At 44.7% G+C, this 22,535-nt stretch overlaps 1 protein-coding gene across 4 annotated transcripts in view; it reads right to left on the reverse strand.

Moving 5' to 3' along the window:
- The window catches only part of RNF157 (ring finger protein 157), a 71,829-nt gene extending 49,841 nt beyond the window's left edge, over positions 1-21,988 (reverse strand). For 2 of the 4 annotated variants that reach the window (XM_070483663.1, XM_070483664.1), the window contains exons 1-2: positions 21,793-21,988; positions 5,534-5,652 (exon numbers count right to left, since the gene is read on the reverse strand). In XM_070483663.1, the coding sequence (XP_070339764.1) occupies positions 5,534-5,652; positions 21,793-21,973 (300 nt within the window). In that variant the 5' untranslated portion in view covers positions 21,974-21,988. Of the gene's footprint in view, positions 1-5,533; positions 5,653-17,984; positions 18,125-21,213; positions 21,510-21,792 lie in introns of those variants that run through there. The other 2 variants (XM_014839891.3, XM_044744578.2) reach the window with 2 other exon arrangements.
- Between the last annotated feature and the right edge of the window lie 547 nt (positions 21,989-22,535).

The raw sequence follows: 22,535 nt of genomic DNA on the forward strand, positions 1-22,535 counted from the left end.
GCTGTCCCATGGAGGCTGCTCCTCAGCATCCTCTGCCTTAACCTCTCCCTTTCCCTCAACTCGGCCTGCCCGCAATTCTTGAATCTGCACCAACTTTATGCTTTAATGCCACTGTCCTATTTCAGGCACTTTGCATCTTCTTTCGTAACTAAAATAAACCACCACCTCACTGGTCTCCTTAGCTCCTGTCTTTCTGATTCACTCTCTACACTGTGAGATGATTACCTTTCCAAAAGGCAAAACACATCATAATAGTTGTCATTGTTTGAATCTTTAAAATATTCCTGCAAGACAGGTACTTTTATACAGAGGCTCAGTGGTGGCCAACACCAGAAAGCCGGTCAGTGGCAGAGCCATGCACGACTATGACCTTTTCTATTGCCATAGAAAGAAAAGTAGAAACTTCTCAGTATGATATTCACAGCCCGTCAGACTTGAGCCCAGCTGTCTTTCCAACTTCACCTTCCACCAGCATCGCCCGACATCGAGTCCTTACCGTCTACTCACCACCCTGGAAACCCAGGGTGCTCTTTTTCATCTTTGTGCTGCCTCGAATTGCTCGTTAACTCTGTTAATGACCCTCCTAATCACCACCTGGGAAATCCTGCCCATCCCTCCAGGTGCCGGTGCCCTGGGGTGGGCCTCCCCACTCCTCCGCGCTGTCCGAGTGCTCGGCCCTGTGGCTCTCCTAGGAGTCACACAGGTCATCACAGCCGGGGCAATCCGCCCACCTGGCCACACTGCGCGCTCCTCGGGGCAGGGCCAAGCCTTTTTCCTCTCTGCATTCCCAGTTGCCTACACGGCGTACGACTCATAAATATTTCTCGAATGAATGAACGGCACCGTGAAAAGCTCTACAGGTGCAAACCTCTACTCCACAAGCGGATCTACCGTCAAGTGCCTTTAAACAACGTGCTCTCCCCGCACACGCCGTGAGGGAAAGGTTCAGGTCACAGAAACTGGATTTAAGGGCAACTTCCAGGGATCTCTCTATCAGAGGAAGAAGAAAAGCCCATGTGTGGGCACCCTGGCTCTGAAGGCCAGCTGTGCAGCCCTGGGTGGAGGGAGCAGGGGGAGGAAGAACCGTGACAACGAGGCCCAGCGACAGGACACACAAGGTGATGTGGAGGATTAGGGGCTCGACTAAAACTCAACTACTTTCCTCTAAGATGAGAGGAGAGATCCGACCTCAAGTAGAGTCAAGGCACCACGTGATGCTCTGACAATCCTAAGTTCACTAACCCTCTAAATAACTTAGAGTCTTAGCAGTAATTTACCTCCACAAAACAAGATCCAACTCAGTTAAGGAGCAGAAGATCAGCGCCAGGTCTTCCGACCCCAGGAGGGCGAGCGATGGTCTTTCTTTAACAGTCTCCAGCCGTGATGTACAGACAACCGTGTCAGCTGCTCCATGCAGGGACCAGAGCAGAGAGACCTGCAGAAGCCCTGGTCATGACTCAAGACAGTTCCCCCAAAACCAGTGAATGGTCTCTCACACGCAACTGTCAGCAGCTGCAGAAGAAACCAACCTGAAAGGTCAGCAAGTGAAGCGATCTTCACTGTGTGCTTCTGTTCATCCAGCAATCCCAGCCATTTTTAAGCACTACATTCGCGTAAAGTCGGAACATTCCCCACTTTACCAATGGGTAACTTGAGAGCCTGCGCGATAGGCTTGCCAAGGCTGTGAAGAGTCTAATGGTAAGATGTAAATAAAACTTGAAATCTTGTTTCCAACCTCTCTGCAACCACCTTTCTACAGATACACACACTCTAGTTCTTTTAATCTGACCCTTAAGACTTGATAATGAATTTGACTTTGCCGAATTATCCTAAGTGGTAGACAAGCAGTGCTCCAACAAAAACCACGGGCTGCATGACAGCTCCGTTGAATGACACTCTTCTGAGTCTGATCATTCAGAAAGGACAGGAAACACCACAAGTCTCAGAAGCCAAGAAGCCTATGGCATATTTTTTAAAGATTTTAATTTTTTTCCTTTTTCTCCCCAAAGCCCCCCAGTACATAGTTGTATATTCTTCGTTGTGGGTCCTTCTAGTTGTGGCATGTGGGACGCTGCCTCAGCGTGGCTTGATGAGCAGTGCCACGTCCACGCCCAGGATTCGAACCAACGAAACACTGGGCCGCCTGCAGCAGAGCGCGCGAAGTTAACCACTCAGCCACGGGGCCAGCCCCGGCACATTTTAATCTAACAATTGATTTCAACATATTTCATCCCCATCTTCATTCTCTCTGGAATCTCGCCTCGAGCTGCCAGATGCCTTTAAAAGGCTGCTCTCTTCCCTCTGCAACCTGACGCTCATTTACCGACACCGGAGACGTGTTACTAGAGAGAAGTCAGTTCTTCAGAACTAAAGCTACAAGTCAATCTTCAGTCGCTGGGCCTCCCCCTGGACAAGCGTGATGTGCAGTGAGGGCAAAACCCAGACGTCAGCTCAGCGGATGGAATTACACACCAAACACAAATTCTCTCCAGCCAGCCTCCAAGAGAACATGTCATTGCCACCCAGTCTACTTTTGGGTATCTCTCCATATCTCACAAACTGCACTTGACGATCTACTCCAGCAGACTACAGACAGGATGTGGGCAGAGTTCAGAGCACCTCTGACCTGACCCGACTAGCAGAAATGGCAGAGGCCCTTGGCTCTGGAGCTGGCCTGCTGGGTTCAAATCCCGATTCAGTCACTTACAGGCTTTGTAACCTTTGTTTAAATTCTTTGAGCCTCCTGTTCTTCATCTGTCAAATGAGGATCTTCCTCTTTACGGTGTGAGGACAAAACAAGATAACATATATGAAGAGTTTAAAACAACTAGACCTGGCAAACAGTAAGTGCTCAATAAATGTTAGCTATTATTACTATTCAATAATATGTGGGAAAAGAAAAGGGAAATGTGCTAGGTTTATCCTGTAGGTATACAGGAAATATAGTACTGTACACGACCCGCAGTTGGTTGAATCCGCAGATGCAGAACTTGCGGATATGGAGGGCCAACTAAGGGATTTCAGCATCTGTGGATTTTAGTATGGGCAGGGGTCCTGCACCCAATCCTCGCAGATACCGAGGGAGACTACCTATCTGAAGTTACCCTAATTTGCTTTCTTAACATGAAATTATGATTTCTTTTGAAAGCATTTGCTCTGTACAACATTAAGCATATTAATGATTACTACACAAAAACAACAAAAAGGCCAATGTTGATCCTCCTTTGGGAAAAAGCCTCAAACCTGAGGTCAAGCCTGCTCCGCTGCATTTCAGGAAGAACTCAGTCATTCACAGGCTCACAGAGGAGTGTCAACGAGGTGATTAAACTTTCAGAAAGTCGGTCCACCAGCACAAACCTCAAAATGAATCTAGAGAAGCATTTATTTGTTTTAAAATCATCTCCATGGCCTGAAAACGGCAAAAATTAAATTTATACATATATAAACTATTCTGACCCCAGAGGAAAGAAAAAGGAAAGGAAGAAACTGACGCAAACAGCAAATCCATGTAAGAAAAAAGGGCCATTTTCCAGGTGTGCGCTGACTCCCGGTGAGTGAGGAGAAATTCTTATCTAGTTCTATCAGAAAAAAAGATCTTCCTACTCTCATTGCTAAGATAGCGGTAGCGAAATCAAAGAGTGGCCATTTGACAAGCGCCAGCCGGCATCACTGAATCTGAAGCAGATGGGACTCGGCATCTTGAAACACACTTCAGGGCTAAGATTGGGACGGGTCACTCCAGAGAGAAAGGAAGAAAACCAGGAAAACTACCACCAAGAAGCGTTTTTTAATTAAAGCTCAAGATGGAAGACCATCACCAGCTTAATCTTCCAAAAAAAACCACAATAATTTTTCCAGGTCACTTGACCTAAAATCTTTGATATTCCCCGCAGCCCACAGGAGAGAGTCAAAAACCTCTTGAGGGAGCAGACCCCCAGCTACCTTTCCAATCCTGCTTCGCCATCAGGAAACGGCCACTCCCGCCAGCCTGGCTTCCTTATTTGCTCCAGGGAGGAACCAACAGTGCCCATGTCAGCTCTGTGTCCCCAGCGCCTATCACAGTCCCTGGCACATGGTGGTGGCTCAGGAAATGTCTGCTGACTCAACAACTCCAGGAATACCTGAGGCCTGCACTCTGTGCCTCGCCCCGAAAGCCGGGGTAAAAGGCGGCCACTCTCCAACCGAGCTCAATTCCCCCCACCTCTTCCCGACACCAGCGCCAGGCAATCGGTCCTCGCCATGCTCCTCCCCCTGCTCCCGATTCCTACGGAATCCAATCAGTTTAGACTTTTCTTGCTATTTAAACATCTCCTGTTCTTGTCTTTTGGCTGTCCCACTAAACTGGGAGTTTCTGGACGAAGGCAGGGTTCTGAAGCAACCAGAAGCAGCGGGACGGTGGTTGATCTGTGACCAGGCAGACCTAGTTAGGTGACTTTGGGAAACTTTATGTGAAGCACTTAGAACAGTGTCGGGAGCACAGCATGCAAGTCACAAACGCTGGCCATTATCATTATCTACCTTTTGGAACCCCAGCTCTCTCACGGATAAAATGGGATTGATAATAAAGCCTCTGTTGGGTGGGTCTTTATGAAGATTAGGAAAAATGTCTCAAAAGTTTCTAGGACCTTCCTTTGCACACAGTAGCCACTCAGTAGCTATACGGCAGCTATTATTACAAAGCCTCAAGCTGGGTGCAGAGAAAATGCTCCATAAAAAGCTTATGAAATGAGTTGAATGAACCGAGAGAGACATAATCTAATATCAACTCAGATATCAAGGGAAACTTCTTCAGTCATTCATTCGATTCTCTTTGTTTTTCTTTTTGAGGAAGATTAGCCCTGAGCTAACTACTGCCAATCCTCCTCTTTTTTTGCTGAGGAAGGCTGGCCCTGAGCTAACATCCATGCCCATCTTCCTCTACTTTATACGTGGGATGCCTATCACAGCATGGCTTTTGTCAAGCGGTACCATGTCCGCACCCGGGATCTGAACCGGTGAACCCGGGGCTCCTGAGAAGTGAAAGGTGTGAACTTAACCACTGCGCCACCAGGCCAGCCCCTCAATGAGTCTTTATTAAAGGCTTATCATTAAGTACCAGGCTTTGTTCTGGGCGTTGGGATGATAAAAACAGTCCTTGTCCTATGAAATTGACATTCTAAAGGGGAAGGCAGATAATAAACAGGGCGAGACAGAGAAATAAAAGCTTGTATGGTACTAGGCGCTAGGAAGAAGGACAAAAAGCAAAGCTATCGGGGCTGTGAAAGTGCTGTCCACAGCGGCAGCATTCAGGCAGATCTCAGCCCCTGGAGAGCTGGCTGTGCGAGCTGCCCTCACCCCCAGGCAGACTCTAGCCTTTCCACAGCCTCTAGTGCCAGGAGACCCAGCTCCCCCAGAGAGGCTGCGGTCTGGCTCCCAGGGCCCTCTCAACTCAGACCACCCTACGAACACTGCTCAACCAGCAGCTACAAACTTATTTTTATAAAACTGAATTGGCCACTCAGCCCACGTGGAAGTAAACGGATGACAACCATACCACCACTGGTCTGTTCCCCAGGAAGTTCAGATCGCTGTTCTCTCCGAACAAGTAACCTTCGGGGTGAGTGGAGTCAAACTTCTCTCCTCCCATGATGAAGTGGCTGGCAAAGTAGCTTCCTAGAGAGAAACCAAACAGAAGCCAGTCAAACTAAACCAATCCAAAAAGCCAATTCGAAAAAACGTTAACCCTTCAAACAAATAATTAGAGCAATTCTGAACCCTCGGAGAGCTTTCTTCTCTTGATTTGGGACAATGACACAAAATAGGCAAAATGATAGCAGTGAGAACCCAAGACACCAAACATAAAATAGATCATTGTTTTCCTTTTAACGTTCTTAGTTGAATCCTTATCATGATCTGTCTCTAACACCATCAGCAAGAAGACCAGAAGGCGCCACAATGCACCTTAGTGAACAATATATCCGTATTTTTGTCCTGATTTTTTTCCTTAACTTGAAGTGGTTATTCTTCTTCCTCCATGCACTCAGGATTCTCAACCACAGGTGTCAGCACATATACACACACATACAATTCTTTGCCTAAATTTTCCTAAGCCAGCTCATACCTATGCACAGAAGTCCCACCACCACCTACAGACCTCCACAACCCTCCACACTCAAGGCTCTTCATTTCTCGTATTTGATTCAAAATGATTATTTAATAGGAAAATATGAATTTAGATAATACAGCTGCCCCTGACTTTACCTACCAGTTACCATACAGATTGTGGAGTTTAACTGGACAACAGCTTAGTTTTATGAAAGAAAGAGACACGTGCGCGCGCCCACACACGCTTGGTCTCAAATTCACTAACAATGCCAACGGCCAATGTTGTGGGGACATCCGTCATGCAGGCCCTCTTTGCTCCCCTGGATCAGCCAGGAGGCAGGGATATTTTCAACCCACAATAACTGGATGCAATCAGCATTCAGGGGTCAGAATCCCCATCTGCTTTATCCCGACAGACCGGGACCTGTGCCAGGATGTGATGGCACGAGGTCACCAAAGGAGGCTTAGGTGACACTGCAGAGTCCATCTGGGAATACTTCCCAACTTTGACGATTAAATGAATGCCTCTTAACCCAAATTTCTATACTCTAATTCTCCCATAAAGGCAAGCTGTCCAAAGTGAGGGCTCATACCATCGTACGCCTTATCAATGCTCTCATGGACCCCAATTCTTGGATTAATACAAAGAACTTATGAAATGGCAAAGGCTTCGTTATGTGTTATACAGCTAGGAGATAGACAGACTCCCTAAGTCGGTTTCCATTTTTGTTGAAGGTTTACAGCAAACTTAGAAAAATGAGATTCAGCACTTTCAGCCTGTGAAGAAGCCATAGGAAGGACGACAGAAGAAAATCCTAACAGAAAAACTGAACCCAACGTTCATTTTTGGAGTTTCTACACATGGTGCTTTAGTCTAGAAACACTTATTAAACAAAACAATGTGGATAAAATTCTTCCCCAAAAGGTGAGGCAATTCTCTAACCAAACACCAAACAGGTGAACGTTATTTGATAGAGTAACAGCCACCAAAGTCAAAGCAATCATGGAGGAGCTCTTGCAAGTGCCCCATCAAAACTTAAAAACGCAAAGAGCAGCCACCTGCAGCAACACGCCAGCGCAGCTCATCACTCAGGAAGGCTTAATTATCAACCATTTATGTCTAGTACTTGCTAGCCCTATTTTCCAAGTGCATAATTTATAGAGAGGGAAGGTGCCCGGTTGCCTTAAGCAGAAGCAGCCTCGCAGATGATTTGTCACGTACTGTTGAACCTTAGTAAAATATATTTCCCACACATAGAAATGATCTATTTGGGGCCAGCTCCGTGGCCGAGTGGTTAAGTTTGCGCGCTCCGCTGCGGCGGCCCAGGGTTCGGATCCTGGGCGCGGACACGGCACCGCTCGTCAGGCCACGTTGAGGCGGCATCCCACATCCCACAGCTAGAAGGACATGCAACTAAAATATACAACTGTGTACAGGTGGGGTTTGGGGAGATAAAGCAGAAAAGAAAAAAAAAGATTGGCAACAGTCGTTAGCCCAGGTGCCAATCCTTAAAGAAAAAAAAAGAAATGATCTATTTGTCATACGTTAAGTGAAACTAGAAAAGTTAAAGATTTTACACTGATGGATGGCTTGCCCAAATCATGAATAAAGAATGGAGAGAAGTCGGTTTGGTGTCTAGAGTTGTAAAGGGTGAGTTCAGTCTGGGACACAGCGAGCTTCCAGGACCTGTGAGCAGCTGGGTAGGGGTGTGGGGACAGTGAAATCCCTGGCTAATCAGCTTATGGGTGGTACTGATTGATCCTGACAAGAGGAGAATACCAGTGACTTGGGGGCTAAAGGGTTAAAGGTGACAGAGTTCTATTGGAAATACCCTTTCTTTGCTGTAATATTAAAAGAAGAGAACTTATCAAGAAGGTAGCCTAGAGCTAATTGTAGTTTGCCTTGCATTAAAAATACAGAGCACAAATATACCTCTTCTTTCCTTCTTTCTCTCTCTCTCTTCCTCATAGAAGCAAAGCAAAGGCTTTGACATAAAGCAGAGCTCGAGCTGGCCCTGTGGCATAGTGGTTAGGTTCGGCACACTCTGCTTCCTTGGCCTTGGTTTGCGGGTTCCAACCCCGGGTGCAGACGTACACCACTTGTCAGCCATGCTGTGGCGTGACCCACATATAAAGTGGAGGAAGACTGGCACAGATGTTAGCTCAGGGCTAATCTTCCTCAGCAAAAAAAAAAAAAAAAAAAAAAAAGGCAGAGGCGAATTTGATCCTGATGCTGCCTTCCACCAACTGGGTGACCTAGGTCAAATTATTTAACTTTTTTGAGCTTTGGTTTCTTGCCTTGTGAAATGGAGATAATAATACCTCTTTCAAAGGATTGTTGTTGGGATTAAATAAGGTAACTTGTATGCAGCTGGCTAAGCCCAGTGAGCAATTAATACATGTTGGCTTCTCCTTTCCCCTACTCGACTCCTAAATCTTTGTCTCTGATCTTTCTTTGGAGTTGCAGCCCAAATCTTTAACCACTTGCTATATCTTTTCATCTGAATATCCCATCTTTGCCTCAAACTTAACGAATAACCTTTTCTTCTGGACGAAGGTAGACTAAAGAGCATTTTCTCTTAAGAGCTAGCACCAGAACTCTTCTTAGCAAAGGTCCCATCTTCTTTTTGGGACATACTTTAATGAGCTAGTTAGAATGGAGAGCAACACACCAAGGGTTTGGGTACTTCTGTTGCTTGTTGATGGAACTCAAACCGGTTTGTAATTTGTTTTCCTTCTGAGAGGGAAGAGGAAAGAGTCAAAAAAAGGAGAGGAAAGAGACATTAGGACGGCAAGGCTGGGTTTGATGAGCTCAAGAGCCAGTAAAGCTCCTGAGCTGAAGTTCCGTTTAGGGTGACAACGCTTCTTATTCCTGCTTGTATTTCTGCAGTGTAAACCCCAACTTCCTCGCCCTCCACAAATCTGTAGTAGAATCTATACTTTGATTACTTTACGTGGATGGAATTTTCTGGAGAAATTGAAGAATGGACTGATGGCACATTTGTTGTGGGGCAAAGGCAGCAAGCTGGAACTCTCGAGCCGACATGGTCAGAACATTTGTCACTTGGGAATTCACAGAAATCTTGGAGGGGGCAGTAGAAGGCCACGCTCTACGATTTGGGGGAAGAGGTAGGTTTCTGTCTAATTTGCCTAGATCTTAAGGAGCAGTAAAGCCCAGGCTGACATTTGGGACTCACTTTGAAAGCACTTTCTGCTTCAGATTTCCAATCTCTGTCAATGGCACCTCACTTCTCTGGTCACTCAGGCTAAAAATGTCACAGTAATAAAAGCCACAAAAACGCAGGATATGTGCTTTGTGCAAAGCATCCTTGTCAAGACCTCAGCCCTTCCCAAGTTTGATTACGGTGGGTTATCAGCTAACAGTCTCCTAGCAAACCTCTGTGCTTCCAGTCTTTTCTCTCTACAACCTAGACCTCTAAGAGAGAAATCTTTCTTAAAATACCACTTGGTTCCTCTCAATTTTGGCTTCCACCCATCTGCCAAATTTTACTTCTCATTCCCTTTCTATGAGAATTCTCTGCCTCAACCAATTAATCTATTCATTATTTTCTAGATCCATCAAGAACATTGGCAACCTTCAGGCCATTACTAATACTACTCTCCACACTGGACCATTTAAGAGTTCTACCCCACCTTCGGAGTCTACCTTCAAAGCCATTTGCCCCCAAGAACTCCCCCTTGGTGATCAAGCTCTTCTCTTTATTTTATTCAGGCAGCATAAACCCCTCTATACCATCACTTTTTTAAACGGCTTTATTGAGGTATAATATACACAGCATAAAATTCATCCATTGTACAATACAGTGACTTTGGCAACTATCACCACAATCCAGTTGGAAACATTCGCACCACCCCAAAATGTTCCCTCATGTCCGTTTGCAGCTGATTCCTACTGCCATCCCCCAGCCCTAGGCGAACACTGTCCTGCTTTCTCTCTCTGTCAATTTGTCTTCTCCAACCATTTCACATAAACGAACTCATACAATAGATAGTTTTGCATCTGGCTCCTTTCACTGTGCACAGTGTGGCTGAGGTTAACCCATGTTGTGTAGCATTTATCAGTAGTTCGTTCCTTTAAACCACTGAACAGTATCTCATCGTAGGAATATACCTCATTTTGCTAATCCATTCACCAGTTGATGGACATCTGGATTATTTCCAGTTTTTTGGCTATTATGAGCAATGCTGCTGTGAACATTTGCATACAGTTCTTTGTGTGTATGCATGTATGTCTTCATTCCCTTTGGATAGAGTCACAGGAGTAGAATTGCTAGATCATAAGGAAAATTTATGTTTAACTTTTTAAGATACTCCTACGCTCTCTTCCAAAGTGGGTGTCACCTTTCCACATTCCTGTCAGCAACACATAAGGTTCCAAGTTCTCTGCATTCTCACCAGGACTTGCTATTGTCCGTCTTTTTTATTGTAGCCATCCTAGCAGTTGTAAAGCACTGTCTCATTGTGCCTTTAATTGTATTTCCCAAGTAACTACTGATGTGAACGTCTTCCCAGTGTTTATTAGCCATTTCTACACCTTCTTTGGTGATATGTCTATTCAGCTCTTTTGTCTATTTTTAAATTGGGTTCTTTGTCTTCTTAATATTGAGTTGCAAAAGTTCTTGACATATTCTGGATGCGATTTGCAAATATTTTCTTTCAGAAGGTGGCCTGTCCTTTCGTCTTCCTAATGTGTTTTGAAGCAGAAACATTTTTAATTTTGAAGAAATCCAATTTATCAGTTTTTTTCTTTTATGGATTGTGCTTTGCTGTTGTATCAAAGAACTCTTTGCCTAATCCAAATCAAATAAGATTTTCTCCTACGTAATCTTTCAGGGGTTTTATAGTTTTAGCTTTTGTGTTTAGGTCTATAATCTATTTCTTAAGCAGCTTTATTGAGATATAATTCATATGCCACACCATTCATCCATTTAAAGTGTAGAGTCCAATGGTTTTTCAGTATATTCACAGTTACGCAGTTATTCACCTCTATCTAATTTTAGAACATTTTCATTAATCCAAAAAGAAACCCATTAGCAATCACTTACTCTCCCTCCCCCAGCCACTGGCAGTCACTAATCTACTTTCTGTCTCTATGGATTTGCTTTTTCTGGAAATTTCATACAAATGGGATTATATAATATATGACCTTTTGCACCTGACTTCTTTCACTGAGCATAAAGTTTTCAAGGTTCATCCATATTGTAGCAGATATCAATATTACTTCATTCCTTATTATCCTTTTATTTATTACAATAATATCCCATTGTAAGGATTTACTACATTTTTTTATCAGTTGTTCCTATCATCAGTTGATGGACATTTGAGGTTATTTCCACCTTTTAGCTATTATGAATAATGCTGCTATGAACATTCATGTGCACGTTTTGGTGCGAATTTTTTTTTTTTCATTTTCCTTGGGCTCAGTTCTCAGGAGTAGGGCTGCTGAGTCATATCGTGATTAACCAATTGAGGAACTGTCAAACTGTTTCTCCAAAGCAACTGCACCATTTTACGTTCCCACCGGCAGGGTCCCAGGGTTTCAATTTCTCCACATCCGCACCAACACTTGTTATTTATCTATTTTTTATTGTAGCCATCCTAGTGCGTGTGAAGTGGTATTTAATTGTAGTTTTTATTTGCATTTCCCTAATGGCTAATAATGTTGGGTATCTTTTCATGTGCTTGTTGTCCATTTGTATATCTTTTTTGGAGAAATGTCTATTTAAGACATTTGCTTCTTTTTTAATTGGGTTGTCTTTTTGTCCTTGAGTTGTATAAGTTCTTTATATATTCTAGCTACAAATCCTTTATCATATATATGATTTGCAAATATTTTCTCCCATTCTGTGGGTTGCGTTTTCATTCTATGATCATTTTGAGTTAATTTTTGGAGATGTGAAGCAAAGGTCTAAGTTCATTTTTTTGCTTGTTAATATCCAATTGTCCCAGCGTCATTCATTGAAAACACTACCTTTTCCCTGTTGAATTGTCTCGGTACTTTTGTCAAAATCAGCTGACCATAAACGTAAGGATTTATTTCTGGCTTTCAGTTCTGTTCCATTGATCTACAGCCCTTTCATTGTGCCAACACCACGCTGCTATATAGTAATTTTTGAAATTAGGTAGTGAAAGTCCTCCAACTTTGCTCTTCCCTTTCAAAATTGTTTTGGATATTCTAGATCCTTTGCATGTCCATATGAATTTTAGGATTGGCTGGTCAATTTACTCAAGAAAGCCTACTGGGATTTTGACAGGAAATGTACTCAATTTATAGATCAACTTGGAGAACGCTATCATCTCGACAATACTGAGTCTTTCAATCCATGAACGTGAAACGTCTATTTATTTAGATCTTTTAAAACTTCTTTAGTTAAAGCATCAATCTCGGCACCATTTCAAAATTTTCAGTGTACAAATCTTATACTTCTTACGTTAAATTTATTCCTAACAATTTTATTCTTTTTGATGCTGTTGGGAATGGAATTGTTTCCTTAATTTCATTTTCAGATTATTGCTATATATAAAAATACAATTGATTTTTGTATCTTGATCTTGCATTGGAAACTTCCTAACTCATTTATTAGTTCTACTAGTTTTTTTTGTGTGGGACACTTGGTATTTTCTATATACAGGATCACGTCATCTGTGAATAGAGACAGTTTTACTCCTTCCTTTACAATCTAGATGCCTTAAAATTTCTTTAAAAATGTGTTTGTTTGGGGCCGGCCTGGTGACATAGTGGCTAAGTTTGCACACTCTGCTTTGGCAGCCCAGGGTTCGCAGGTTTGGATCCCAGGTGAGGACTTACACACCGCTCATCAAGCCATGCTGTGGTGGCACCCCACATACAAAATAGAGGAAGATTGGCACAGATGTTAGCTCAGGGCTAATCTTCCTCACACACAAAAAAAAGTGTTTGTTTTGCCTTATTGTACTAGTTAGAATCCCCAGTCAATACTGAATGGTGAAAGCAGACATCCTTGCCTTGTTCCTGATCTTAGAAGGAAAGCATTCTATATTTTACCATTAAATATGATGCTGGGGCTGCCCTGGTGGTATAGTGGTTAAGTTCCCACACTCTGCTTCAGTGGCCTGGGGTTCGCAGGTTCGGATCCCAGGTGCAAGTTAGCACCACTTGTCAAGCCACGCTGTGGCGGCATCCATCCCACATAAAATAGAGGAAGATTGGCACAGATGTTAGTTCAGTGACCATACTCCTGAAGCAAAAAGAGGAAGATTGGCAAAAAGGACAAAAAAAAAAAACCATGAGGGGCTGGCCCCGTGGCCGAGTGGTTAAGTTTGTGCACTCCGCTGCAGGCGGCCCAGTGTTTTGTTGGTTCGAATCCTGGGCACGGACATGGCACTGCTCATCAAACTACGCTGAGGCAGCGTCCCACATGCCGCAACTAGAAGGACCCACAACGAAGAATATACAACTATGTACCAGGGGGCGTTGGGGAGAAAAAGGAAAAAAATAAAATCTTTAAAAAAAAAAAAGTATGATGCTAGCTGTGGGCTTTTCATAGATGCCCTTTATCGGGTTGAGAGTTCTTTTCTGTTCCTAGTTTGGTGAGAGTTATCATTGATCGGTGTTGGATTTTGTGAAATGTTTTGTCAGCGTATATTGAGAAGAGCATATGGTTTTTGTTCTGTATTCTACTAACATGGTGTATTAACGTTGATTGATTTTTCAGATATTAAGCCAACCTTGCATTCCTGGGATATATCCCACTTGGTTGTGATATATTCTGTATCTTATTTATCTCTATATGCATGCATTCTGCCTCTGACACTAGATGAGAAGCACCGAAATTTTGGAAGGAGCATAATTTTTAAATAATGATTTTTAAATACTGTAACTTTAGATTTTTAAAAATATGTTTTCACAGCACAAGCACTCTTTCAGGACTAAAAACTTGAGGTTAGACCTACTTAGCAAGAACAATTAGTTAAAAGAGGAAGCCTCTATGACTGTTAAATTTTATGAGTCAACTTGGCTAGGCTAGGGTGCCCAGTTGTTTGTCCAAACTAGTCTATATGTTGCCGTGAGGATATTTTGTAGATATAATTAACATCTATAATTAGTTCACTTTTTTTTTTTTGAGGAAGATTATCCCTGAGCTAACATCTGCTGCCAATCCTCCTCTTTTTGCTGAGGAAGACTGGCCCTGACCTAACATCTGTGCCCATCTTCCTCTGCTTTATATGTGGGACGCCTACCACAGCACGGCTTGCCAAGCGGTGCCATGTCCTCACCTGGGATCCAGGCCAGCAAACCCCAGGCTGCCGAAGGGGAACAAGCGAACTTAACTGCTGCACCGCCAGGCTGGCCCCTATAATTAGTTCACTTTAAGTAAAAGAGATTACCCTTGATAATGGGTAGGCTTCACCTAATCAGTTAAAGGCCTTAAGAGCAAAAACTGAGGTTCCCCAAGGAAGAAGGAATTCCACCTCAAGACTCCTTGAATAAATAGAAATCCTACCTGAGTTCCCAGTCTGCTGGCCTGACCTACAAATTTTAGACTTGCCATCCTCTGCAATCACGTGAGCCAGTTCCTTAAAATAAATTACATATATATATATACACACACACATAAATACTCACACACACATTCACACAGATATATATACACACAGATGGTCTCCAACTTACAATGGTCCAACCTATGATTTTTTGACTTTATGATCTGCAAAAGTGATACACATTCAGTAGAAACCGTACTTCGAATTTTGAATTTTAATCTTTTCCCTGGGCTAGTGATATATAGTACCATCCTCTCTCATGATGCCGGGCAGCAGCAGCCGCAGCTCCCCGTCAGCCATGCAATCACGAGGGTAAACAACCAATACACTGACAACCATTCTGTATCGATACACATACAACCAATACATATACAACCACTCTGTTTCTCACTTTCAGTAAAGTATTCAACAAATTACATGAGATATTCAACACTTTATTATAAAATAGGCTTTGTGTTAGACGATTTTGCTCAACTGTAGGCTAATCTAAGTGTTAGGAGCACATTTAAGGTAGGTTACACTAAGCTATGATATTCAGTAGGTTCAGTGTATTAAATGTATTTTCAACTGATGATATTTTCAACTTACAACGGGCTTATTGAGATGTAACCTCTTTGTAAATCGAGGAAGATCTGTGTACATCTTCCTATCTATCCATATCTCCTATTGGTTCTGTTTCTCTGGAGATCCCTGACTGATACAGCCAACAAGTAGCTTGTGTTGTTAAGACTCCCTTCTGTGACCCACGGCATGAATTACAAAGCTGATATGAAGGCTTCCATCCTGCTGCTTGCCAGAGGCACCAAAATCACCCTGCACAAGGATCAGAATCTATATCCTGGTGCATAGCACAATGCATAATGCATGGCTGGTGCTCAATAATGTGCGCTAATGGCAACAGAAAGAGAATGGAGATGCCGAAGAGCAAGAGGACACAAACCACCATCATATGAGGAAATCAAAGGCCTAAATCTGAAGACAAAATCAAGAAGTGAAACAAATCAGCCTGCTCTCAATGAAGTAAAGTACAAATAAAACAAAAATATTGGAGGTTTCGAAAGTAGGAGAATTACTACATCTTAAGTGTCAAAAAAATACTAGCATTTGGACTCTTGATTTTGATGTCTTCATCATTAAATGGAGCAACGTCTAGTTTTCTTATGATAGTAAATGCATTTACTATGACTTTCAGGAATCTACTTAATTTTAGTTAAGTATCAATCGAACTGTGCCAGAACCAAACAATTCTTTACTCTGTAGTAAGCTGCAGACTTTCAAGTCCCTGGTTTCAAAACTAATATTAAGTTGATGCTCCTGAAAGCTAAGAGAAAGTCTTAGAATTATTTGGCAGGCAAAGACTTATTAGCCACACTTTAACAACTGCCCTTACTATATAGGACAGACCGACGACAAGCGTGTGTGTACTCCAAGATGACAAAAAATTTGGAGAATGATGATGTTAGCTGCTCAAGACTCTGATTACCGTTCTGAATTTTTGTAATAGGTTTACCTTTAAACACCTGAGCAAAATGAGTTACTCCTATTTTCCAGTTTTCCCAAATATATAGAGAGAAATGAACTAGGTTTATCAGGTACTGAATTAAAGTGAGTTAAATTGTCTTTATAGTATACCTATTTCTTCCTGAATACTGAAAACAAGCCTAATGTCTTTTATCAATGTGGAACCACTTTCAAAAGAGGGGCAGGCATGTAAAAAACCAACCACCTGAGCAAAGCCATACCTTTGCTAAACAAATGATCATGGGCTTTTAGAGAGAAGATCTTAGAGAAGGATTTAAAAGCATGCATGGCTTCTAACTCAGAAATTACAAAGGCACAACCAAATGCAGAATAGTGCTATAAATAGCTTTCTAGGCTAATGTAGAAATACTATGCAGAAACAAACTCCCACCATACCTTCTGTTACTTAGGTGATTAATATTCAAGTATTTATTAACAAAGCTAAAAGTCATCTAAGAACATATGTATAACATTGATCATTGCTGCATTGTTTGCAATAGTAAAAGATTGAAAAACAATACCTCCCAAATGTTCATCAATGGGAGACTATGTTAAAAAGGGATGGCATGCGCATGCGAAGAAACATTACAGAGGAGTTAAAAAAAACAGAACAAAAAAAAACCTCTTGAATTTCTCAAAAAGTTAAAAATAGAAATACCATACAATTCAGCTATCCCGCTACTGGGTATTTATCCAAAGAACAAGAAATCAACAACACAAAGAAATTTATGCACCCCTGTGTTCATTGCAGCATTATTCACAATAGCCAAGACGTGGAAGCAGTCCAAGTGTCCATCTACTGATAAGTGGACAAAGAAGATGTGGTATATATATATATATATATATAATGGAATATTACTCAGTCATTAAAAAAAAAAAAAAGACAGGGGCTGGCTCCGTGACCGAATGGTTAAGTTCGCGCGCTCCGCTGCGGTGGCCCAGGGTTCGGATCCTGGGCGCGGACACAGCACCGCTCGTCAGGCCATGTTGAGGTGGCGTCCCACATCCCACAACTAGAAGGACCTGAAACTAAGATATACAACTGTGTACAGGGGGGGTGGTTTGGGGAGATAAAGCAGAAAAGAAAAAAAAAGATTGGCAACAGTTGTTAGCCCAGGTGCCAATCTTTAAATTAAAAAAAAAAAAAAGACAGGGGCCAGCTGGTGGCAGAGTGGTTAAGTTCGTGTACTCCGATTTGGCAGCCTGCAGTTCACAGGTATGGATCCTGGGCATGGACCTAGCACCACTAGTCAAGCCACGCTGTGGCAGCATCCCACATAAAATAGAGGAAAACTGGCATGGATGTTAGCTCAATGACAATCTTCCGTAAGCAAAAAGAGGAAGATTGGCAACAGATGTTAGCTCAGGGCCAGTGTGCCAAAAAAAAAAAAAAGACAAAATCATCCCATTTGCAACAACATGGATGGAACCTGAGCGTATTATGTTAAGCGAAATAAGCCAGACAGAGAAAGACAAACACTGTGTGATTTCACTCATATGTAGAAGATAAACACATGGATAAGGAGAACACATTAGTGGTTACCAGAGGGGAAGGGAGTATGGGGGAGGGCGAAAGGGGTAAAGGGGCGCATGTGTATAGTGAGGGGTAAAAACTAGACTATTGGGGGTGAGCACGATGCAGTCTACACAGAAGCTGATACGTAATAATGTACACCTGAAATTACACAAGGTTATAAACCAATATGATCTCAATAAAATAATTAAAAATAAATCTCTCCAATACAGAGATAATATAAAAAGATCTCCAAAATCTCTGAAAGTGAAAAAAAATAAGACGCAAAACAGCCTAAATAGTATGCTATACTTATATTTACCCAAGAAACTCTGGAAGAATTCCAAAGAAACCAACAGTGGTTGCACAGGCATGGGAGGTGTCCGCAGAGACAGGAGAGCTGGGTGGGTGAACTGCCGAAGCGAGAACAAGACTGTCACTGTATGCCTTCTCGTGCTTTTAAACTTTGAACCATGTGACTATATTACTCACCAAAAACCAAGTAATTCTAAATAATTTAGGCTATTTTATTTTCACCTATCTCTATTAAAAAAAAATCTACAAACCCAAGTTCCATGAAATCAGCTGTTCTCAATAATTTTTAAATGTTTTCAGTTCAATGTGCCTACCCAACCAAAGGGTTTCTTTAAAAATACAAAAAATGAAAAGTAATTTCTTTTTTTTTTTTAATTTCTTTTTCTTTTTTTTTTTTTTTTGAGGAAGATTATCCCTGAGCTAACTCCTGCCAATCCTCCTCCTTTTGCTGAGGAAGCCTGGCCCTGAGCTAACATCCGTGCCCATCTTCCTCCACTTTATACATGGGATGCCTACCACAGCATGGCTTGCCAAGCAGTGCCATGTCCACACTCAGGATTCGAACCAGCGAACCCCGGGCCACCAAAACGGAACGTGCACCCTTAACTGCTGCGCCACTGGGCCAGCCCCAGAAAAGCAATTTCTGCTGGGCACTGTGAGCATCATTACAGAGAAGATGACAGTGTTATTTTCTGAAATAACTGTTCCACAGGCAGCAGACTTTTAGAGGCTTTCTAGTGAGCCAGAGGGCAGTCTCGGCCTAGTTCGGTCAGTCACTTGGAGACAACTGCCTGTCACTTGCTCTGTTCTACCAGGACTCAAGATAAGGAGACTTGTCAAATCAACCCAGTCTGATTCCTTCACAGGGACAGGCCTCTGAGCTTTGTTTCAGTTCTGATGCAGAATAGCCTCCATCCCACAGATCATCAAGGACGAGTTCAAAATCCAATTCCTTGTGAAAGGCAGAGGCTAATGCTTTAGTAAGAAGAGCACGGACTTGCTGGTGGCTGCGGCCACAGGAATTCACTTTTCTGGGCCTCCATTTTCTTACCAGCAAAATGCGTGGGTCTTGGGTCAAATTCTTTACAAGGGTCCTTTGAGGTCTAAAACACTGTAATTCCGTAAAGGGCCAGGCCAATTTAAAGGTCAGATGAAGGATGGGAGATACCTCTAAACTAGAGCACGTATGCAAATTCATGGAAATTTTCAAGTACACAAAGGTTCACCGACTGGGACGTGAGTGTTCTGATTCCTATTTTCTGTGTTTTACCTTCAACATAAATAATTTAGTCCACTTGCTGTAAAGATTTCTCTTATACATAACTTCTGAGTAAAAATGAGTTGCGGGCAGGCTCAGTGGCTCAGCGGTTAAGTGTGCATGTTCCCCTTCTCGGCGGCCCGGGGTTCGCCAGTTCGGATCCCGGGTGCGGACACGGCACCACTTGGCAAGCCATGCTGTGGTAGGCGTCCCACATATAAAGCAGAGGAAGGTGGGCACGGATGTTAGCTCACGGCCAGTCTTCCTCAGCAGAAAGAGGGGGATTGGCAGTAGTTAGCTCAGGGCTAATCCTCAAAATAAATAAATAAATAAATAAATAAATAAATAAATAAAAATGAGTTGTAACTAGTTAAAACTTTTAAAAGATTGGCAGAATGGAGAGGATCATTTAAGATTGTGGGCAGTGAGAGTGTTGGTTAAGAAAAGTTTTATTCGGGTCCATTATCTGTTCATGAACATCATCCAAGATTCATATTTGCATTAATATCCTCTGGGGAACAGCCTACTGGGAGTGACCTGTGCTAATTCCCATATGTGAAGGACGGGCGGATACTCTTGAGGCAGCAAACTCTCCTGAAAACTCCAAGCTCAGCAAAACATGTTCCATATTCTGATCAATAAAAGCTAAGTGACTTCAGAAAAAAAAATCCACAAATACTTGTGCATATTTTTGTGTATTAAAAAACAAAATGCACGCTTCCTTTAGCACTGGTTTCATATAGTTAAAATTAGCTAGGGCTTTATTAAAACACTAATGATCTGTGGTTTTATTTTACATTGTTCTAAAACAGCTCTTAAGCATATTCATCTCTGCAAGGCTTCACTCTTTGGCACAAAAGCAGTGAGAAACACAGCTCTGGCAGATGCTCTGCAGGGGTGCCGGTTCATTGTCTGGTCCCTGCTTTCACCTGGCACCAAATGGACACACTGCTGAGAAACCAGCTCATCTCATTAGCATGTCTTTATTCTATTGCTCCAATTCTGACACCTCTCCAAGATCACCCAAATCCTCATTAGGTCCTAAGCCAAAGAGAAGATGGTAGTCATCGGTCCGCAGAAGTCTTGAGGAAAGCAATACAAATAAAGAGCAGAGCCTTAGGTCAGGCACCAGCAGTTTAGAACTGGCTGGGTCTCAATCCACTTGTGATCCTCTCTCCTTTGCTGTCAAAATCTTCCTCCGCCTCCAGTGCTTCTGCCACAAGCCAGAGGCTGGAGACATCTATCTTTCCAATGATTCTGAAAACAAATATAGGACTTCTATACATTTTCAATACCTGTGCCCTGTCCCAGAGCTAACCCCATTCCAAAAACCAGGCTTGCCGTTACTCTGGCAAAGGGACACCCCGAGTGGCTCTTGATACTTAGATCCTCAAACATTTCTGTTAAACACTTATTTCTTCTGACAGCCTCTGGGAAAGCACCAGCACTGCAAACGCATCTTCAGCCTCCATCCTCCAGCGGGCAATGGAAGCTTTCCCCGGAGAAACCTAACTCCAACCTGTGCCTGGCCCTCCCTCTCCAGAGGTCTGGATGCGCCGACCAGGGCCAGCACCCACCACAGGTGCCTGTTTCGGATGCCAAGCCCGCCTCACCTAGCCCTCAGCTCCCGGGAGGAGAAAGGGCACCGGGCGGGAGGGAGGGGACGCGGCGCTGCGGGCGGCCGGGACCCCCCTGTGCAGGGAGCATCCCGCCCCTCGGGAGCCGCAGTCCCCCCAGCACACGTCTGTCACAAGATAGGCTGCGTGCAGGCCGCTCACGTCCTCCAGCGGACGGCTGGCCACCGCGGCGACCTCGCCAAGGCCCCTGAAGCACCCCTCCACGCCTCTTCGAGGATCTCGCATCCTCCAGATCGCTGTGCAGCCACGTCGGCCATCTGGTCCCCAGAACCCCCGGAGTCCGCGCCCAGGAGCATCACGCCCTCCTCCCCAGCCCCGGGTCGCGCCCGGCCGGCCCTCACCGGACTTGGGCGGGTAGCGGTACACGGAATTGGACGGGATGTCCACCTCCTCCACGCCCGCGTGCTGCCGGCTCGTCAGGGCCCCCATGGCCGCTGGCCCGCGCCGCCCTCGGCGGCTCACCGCGGCCGCTCGCCCCGCAACCGGCGTGGGGGTCTGCTGCCCGCCGCGGCCCGCCTCGCCTCGGCGCTGCGGCTCTGGCGGCGGGGAGCCCCCGGCGCGCCGCGCACCATCCTCCGCCGGGCCCCGCGGCGGCGCCTCTGGAGGGGCTGCGGGCTCGGCCGGGGGCGCCGCCGCCGCTCAGGCCGCGTGATGTCAGCGGCGGCTCGGGCGCGGGGACCGCGGCGGCCACGGCCAATGGCGGGGCGGGGCGGGAGCGAGCGCGCCGCGCCAGCCAATGGGCGGCGGGATGCGGCGGGAGCGGCGGCCGGGCCGGGCGCTGGGAGCCGGGCCGGGGCTCGCGGCCGGGGCGGGGACGGGAGGGGGTCCCAGGGGCCGGGGACGCGCAGGGCCTGGACCGCTCATCCCGCTCAGATTACCGCGCGGGAGCCGCCTCCTCCACGGCCCGCGAGCTCGCTCACCATTGTCCCAAACATCCGAGCGCGGCACCAGCTTCCCGGCCTGGAGGAAGCCTTCTCCAGCCCCACCTCTCGGCTTGTGCCAAAGCCAATGGCCAGAAACCCCGCAGAGGGGCCCCGCGCAGCCGGTCAGCCGCAGCCGTTCCGGTGGCTTTCGGAACAGAAGACCGGGCGGCGTTAACATCTCTCATGCCCCCAGCGCCTCAACCCCCGAGTGCTCTGCCCATCCCATCTCCCTGCCCATCCCATCTCCCAGGGAGATTAGTCAATGCTGGTGACCCTCTAGGACGATGTCGCCATCTCTCTCGCGTAACTCCTTTCAAAGCGCTCTACATGCTATCTGTTATATCTGGGACGGCTCATGTAGCTCTGAAGGTAGGAGACGGTCAACCCAAGATAAGATCAAGACATTCAACCCTGATCATACCTTCTGGAAACTTTGGAAAGGGAGTCAACCCAGGGGAACGCTAATGGACAGGCAGAACTGGGGGCTCCTCTTCATGAAAACACACACCAAACAGTGGGAAGCGTGGACAGGCAGAAGACGTCATTCCAAAGCTTAATTCAAGACATCTGTGTTTTAAACGTTTAATTTTATTTGTGGGTCTGGTGTTTTTTCTGGAAAGGTGGACAGATGAGCAGAAATTTCAGCTGCTACATGACCAACAATTTTCAACAACGTTCAAAGTACAGTTTGGGGTGGCTGGTTCCCTTGATTAGGTCTGTAAAGTCATTTTATAGCATCC

The sequence above is a fragment of the Equus asinus genome, chromosome 13 (assembly GCF_041296235.1).
Source record: "Equus asinus isolate D_3611 breed Donkey chromosome 13, EquAss-T2T_v2, whole genome shotgun sequence".
Lineage (NCBI taxonomy): Eukaryota > Metazoa > Chordata > Mammalia > Perissodactyla > Equidae > Equus > Equus asinus.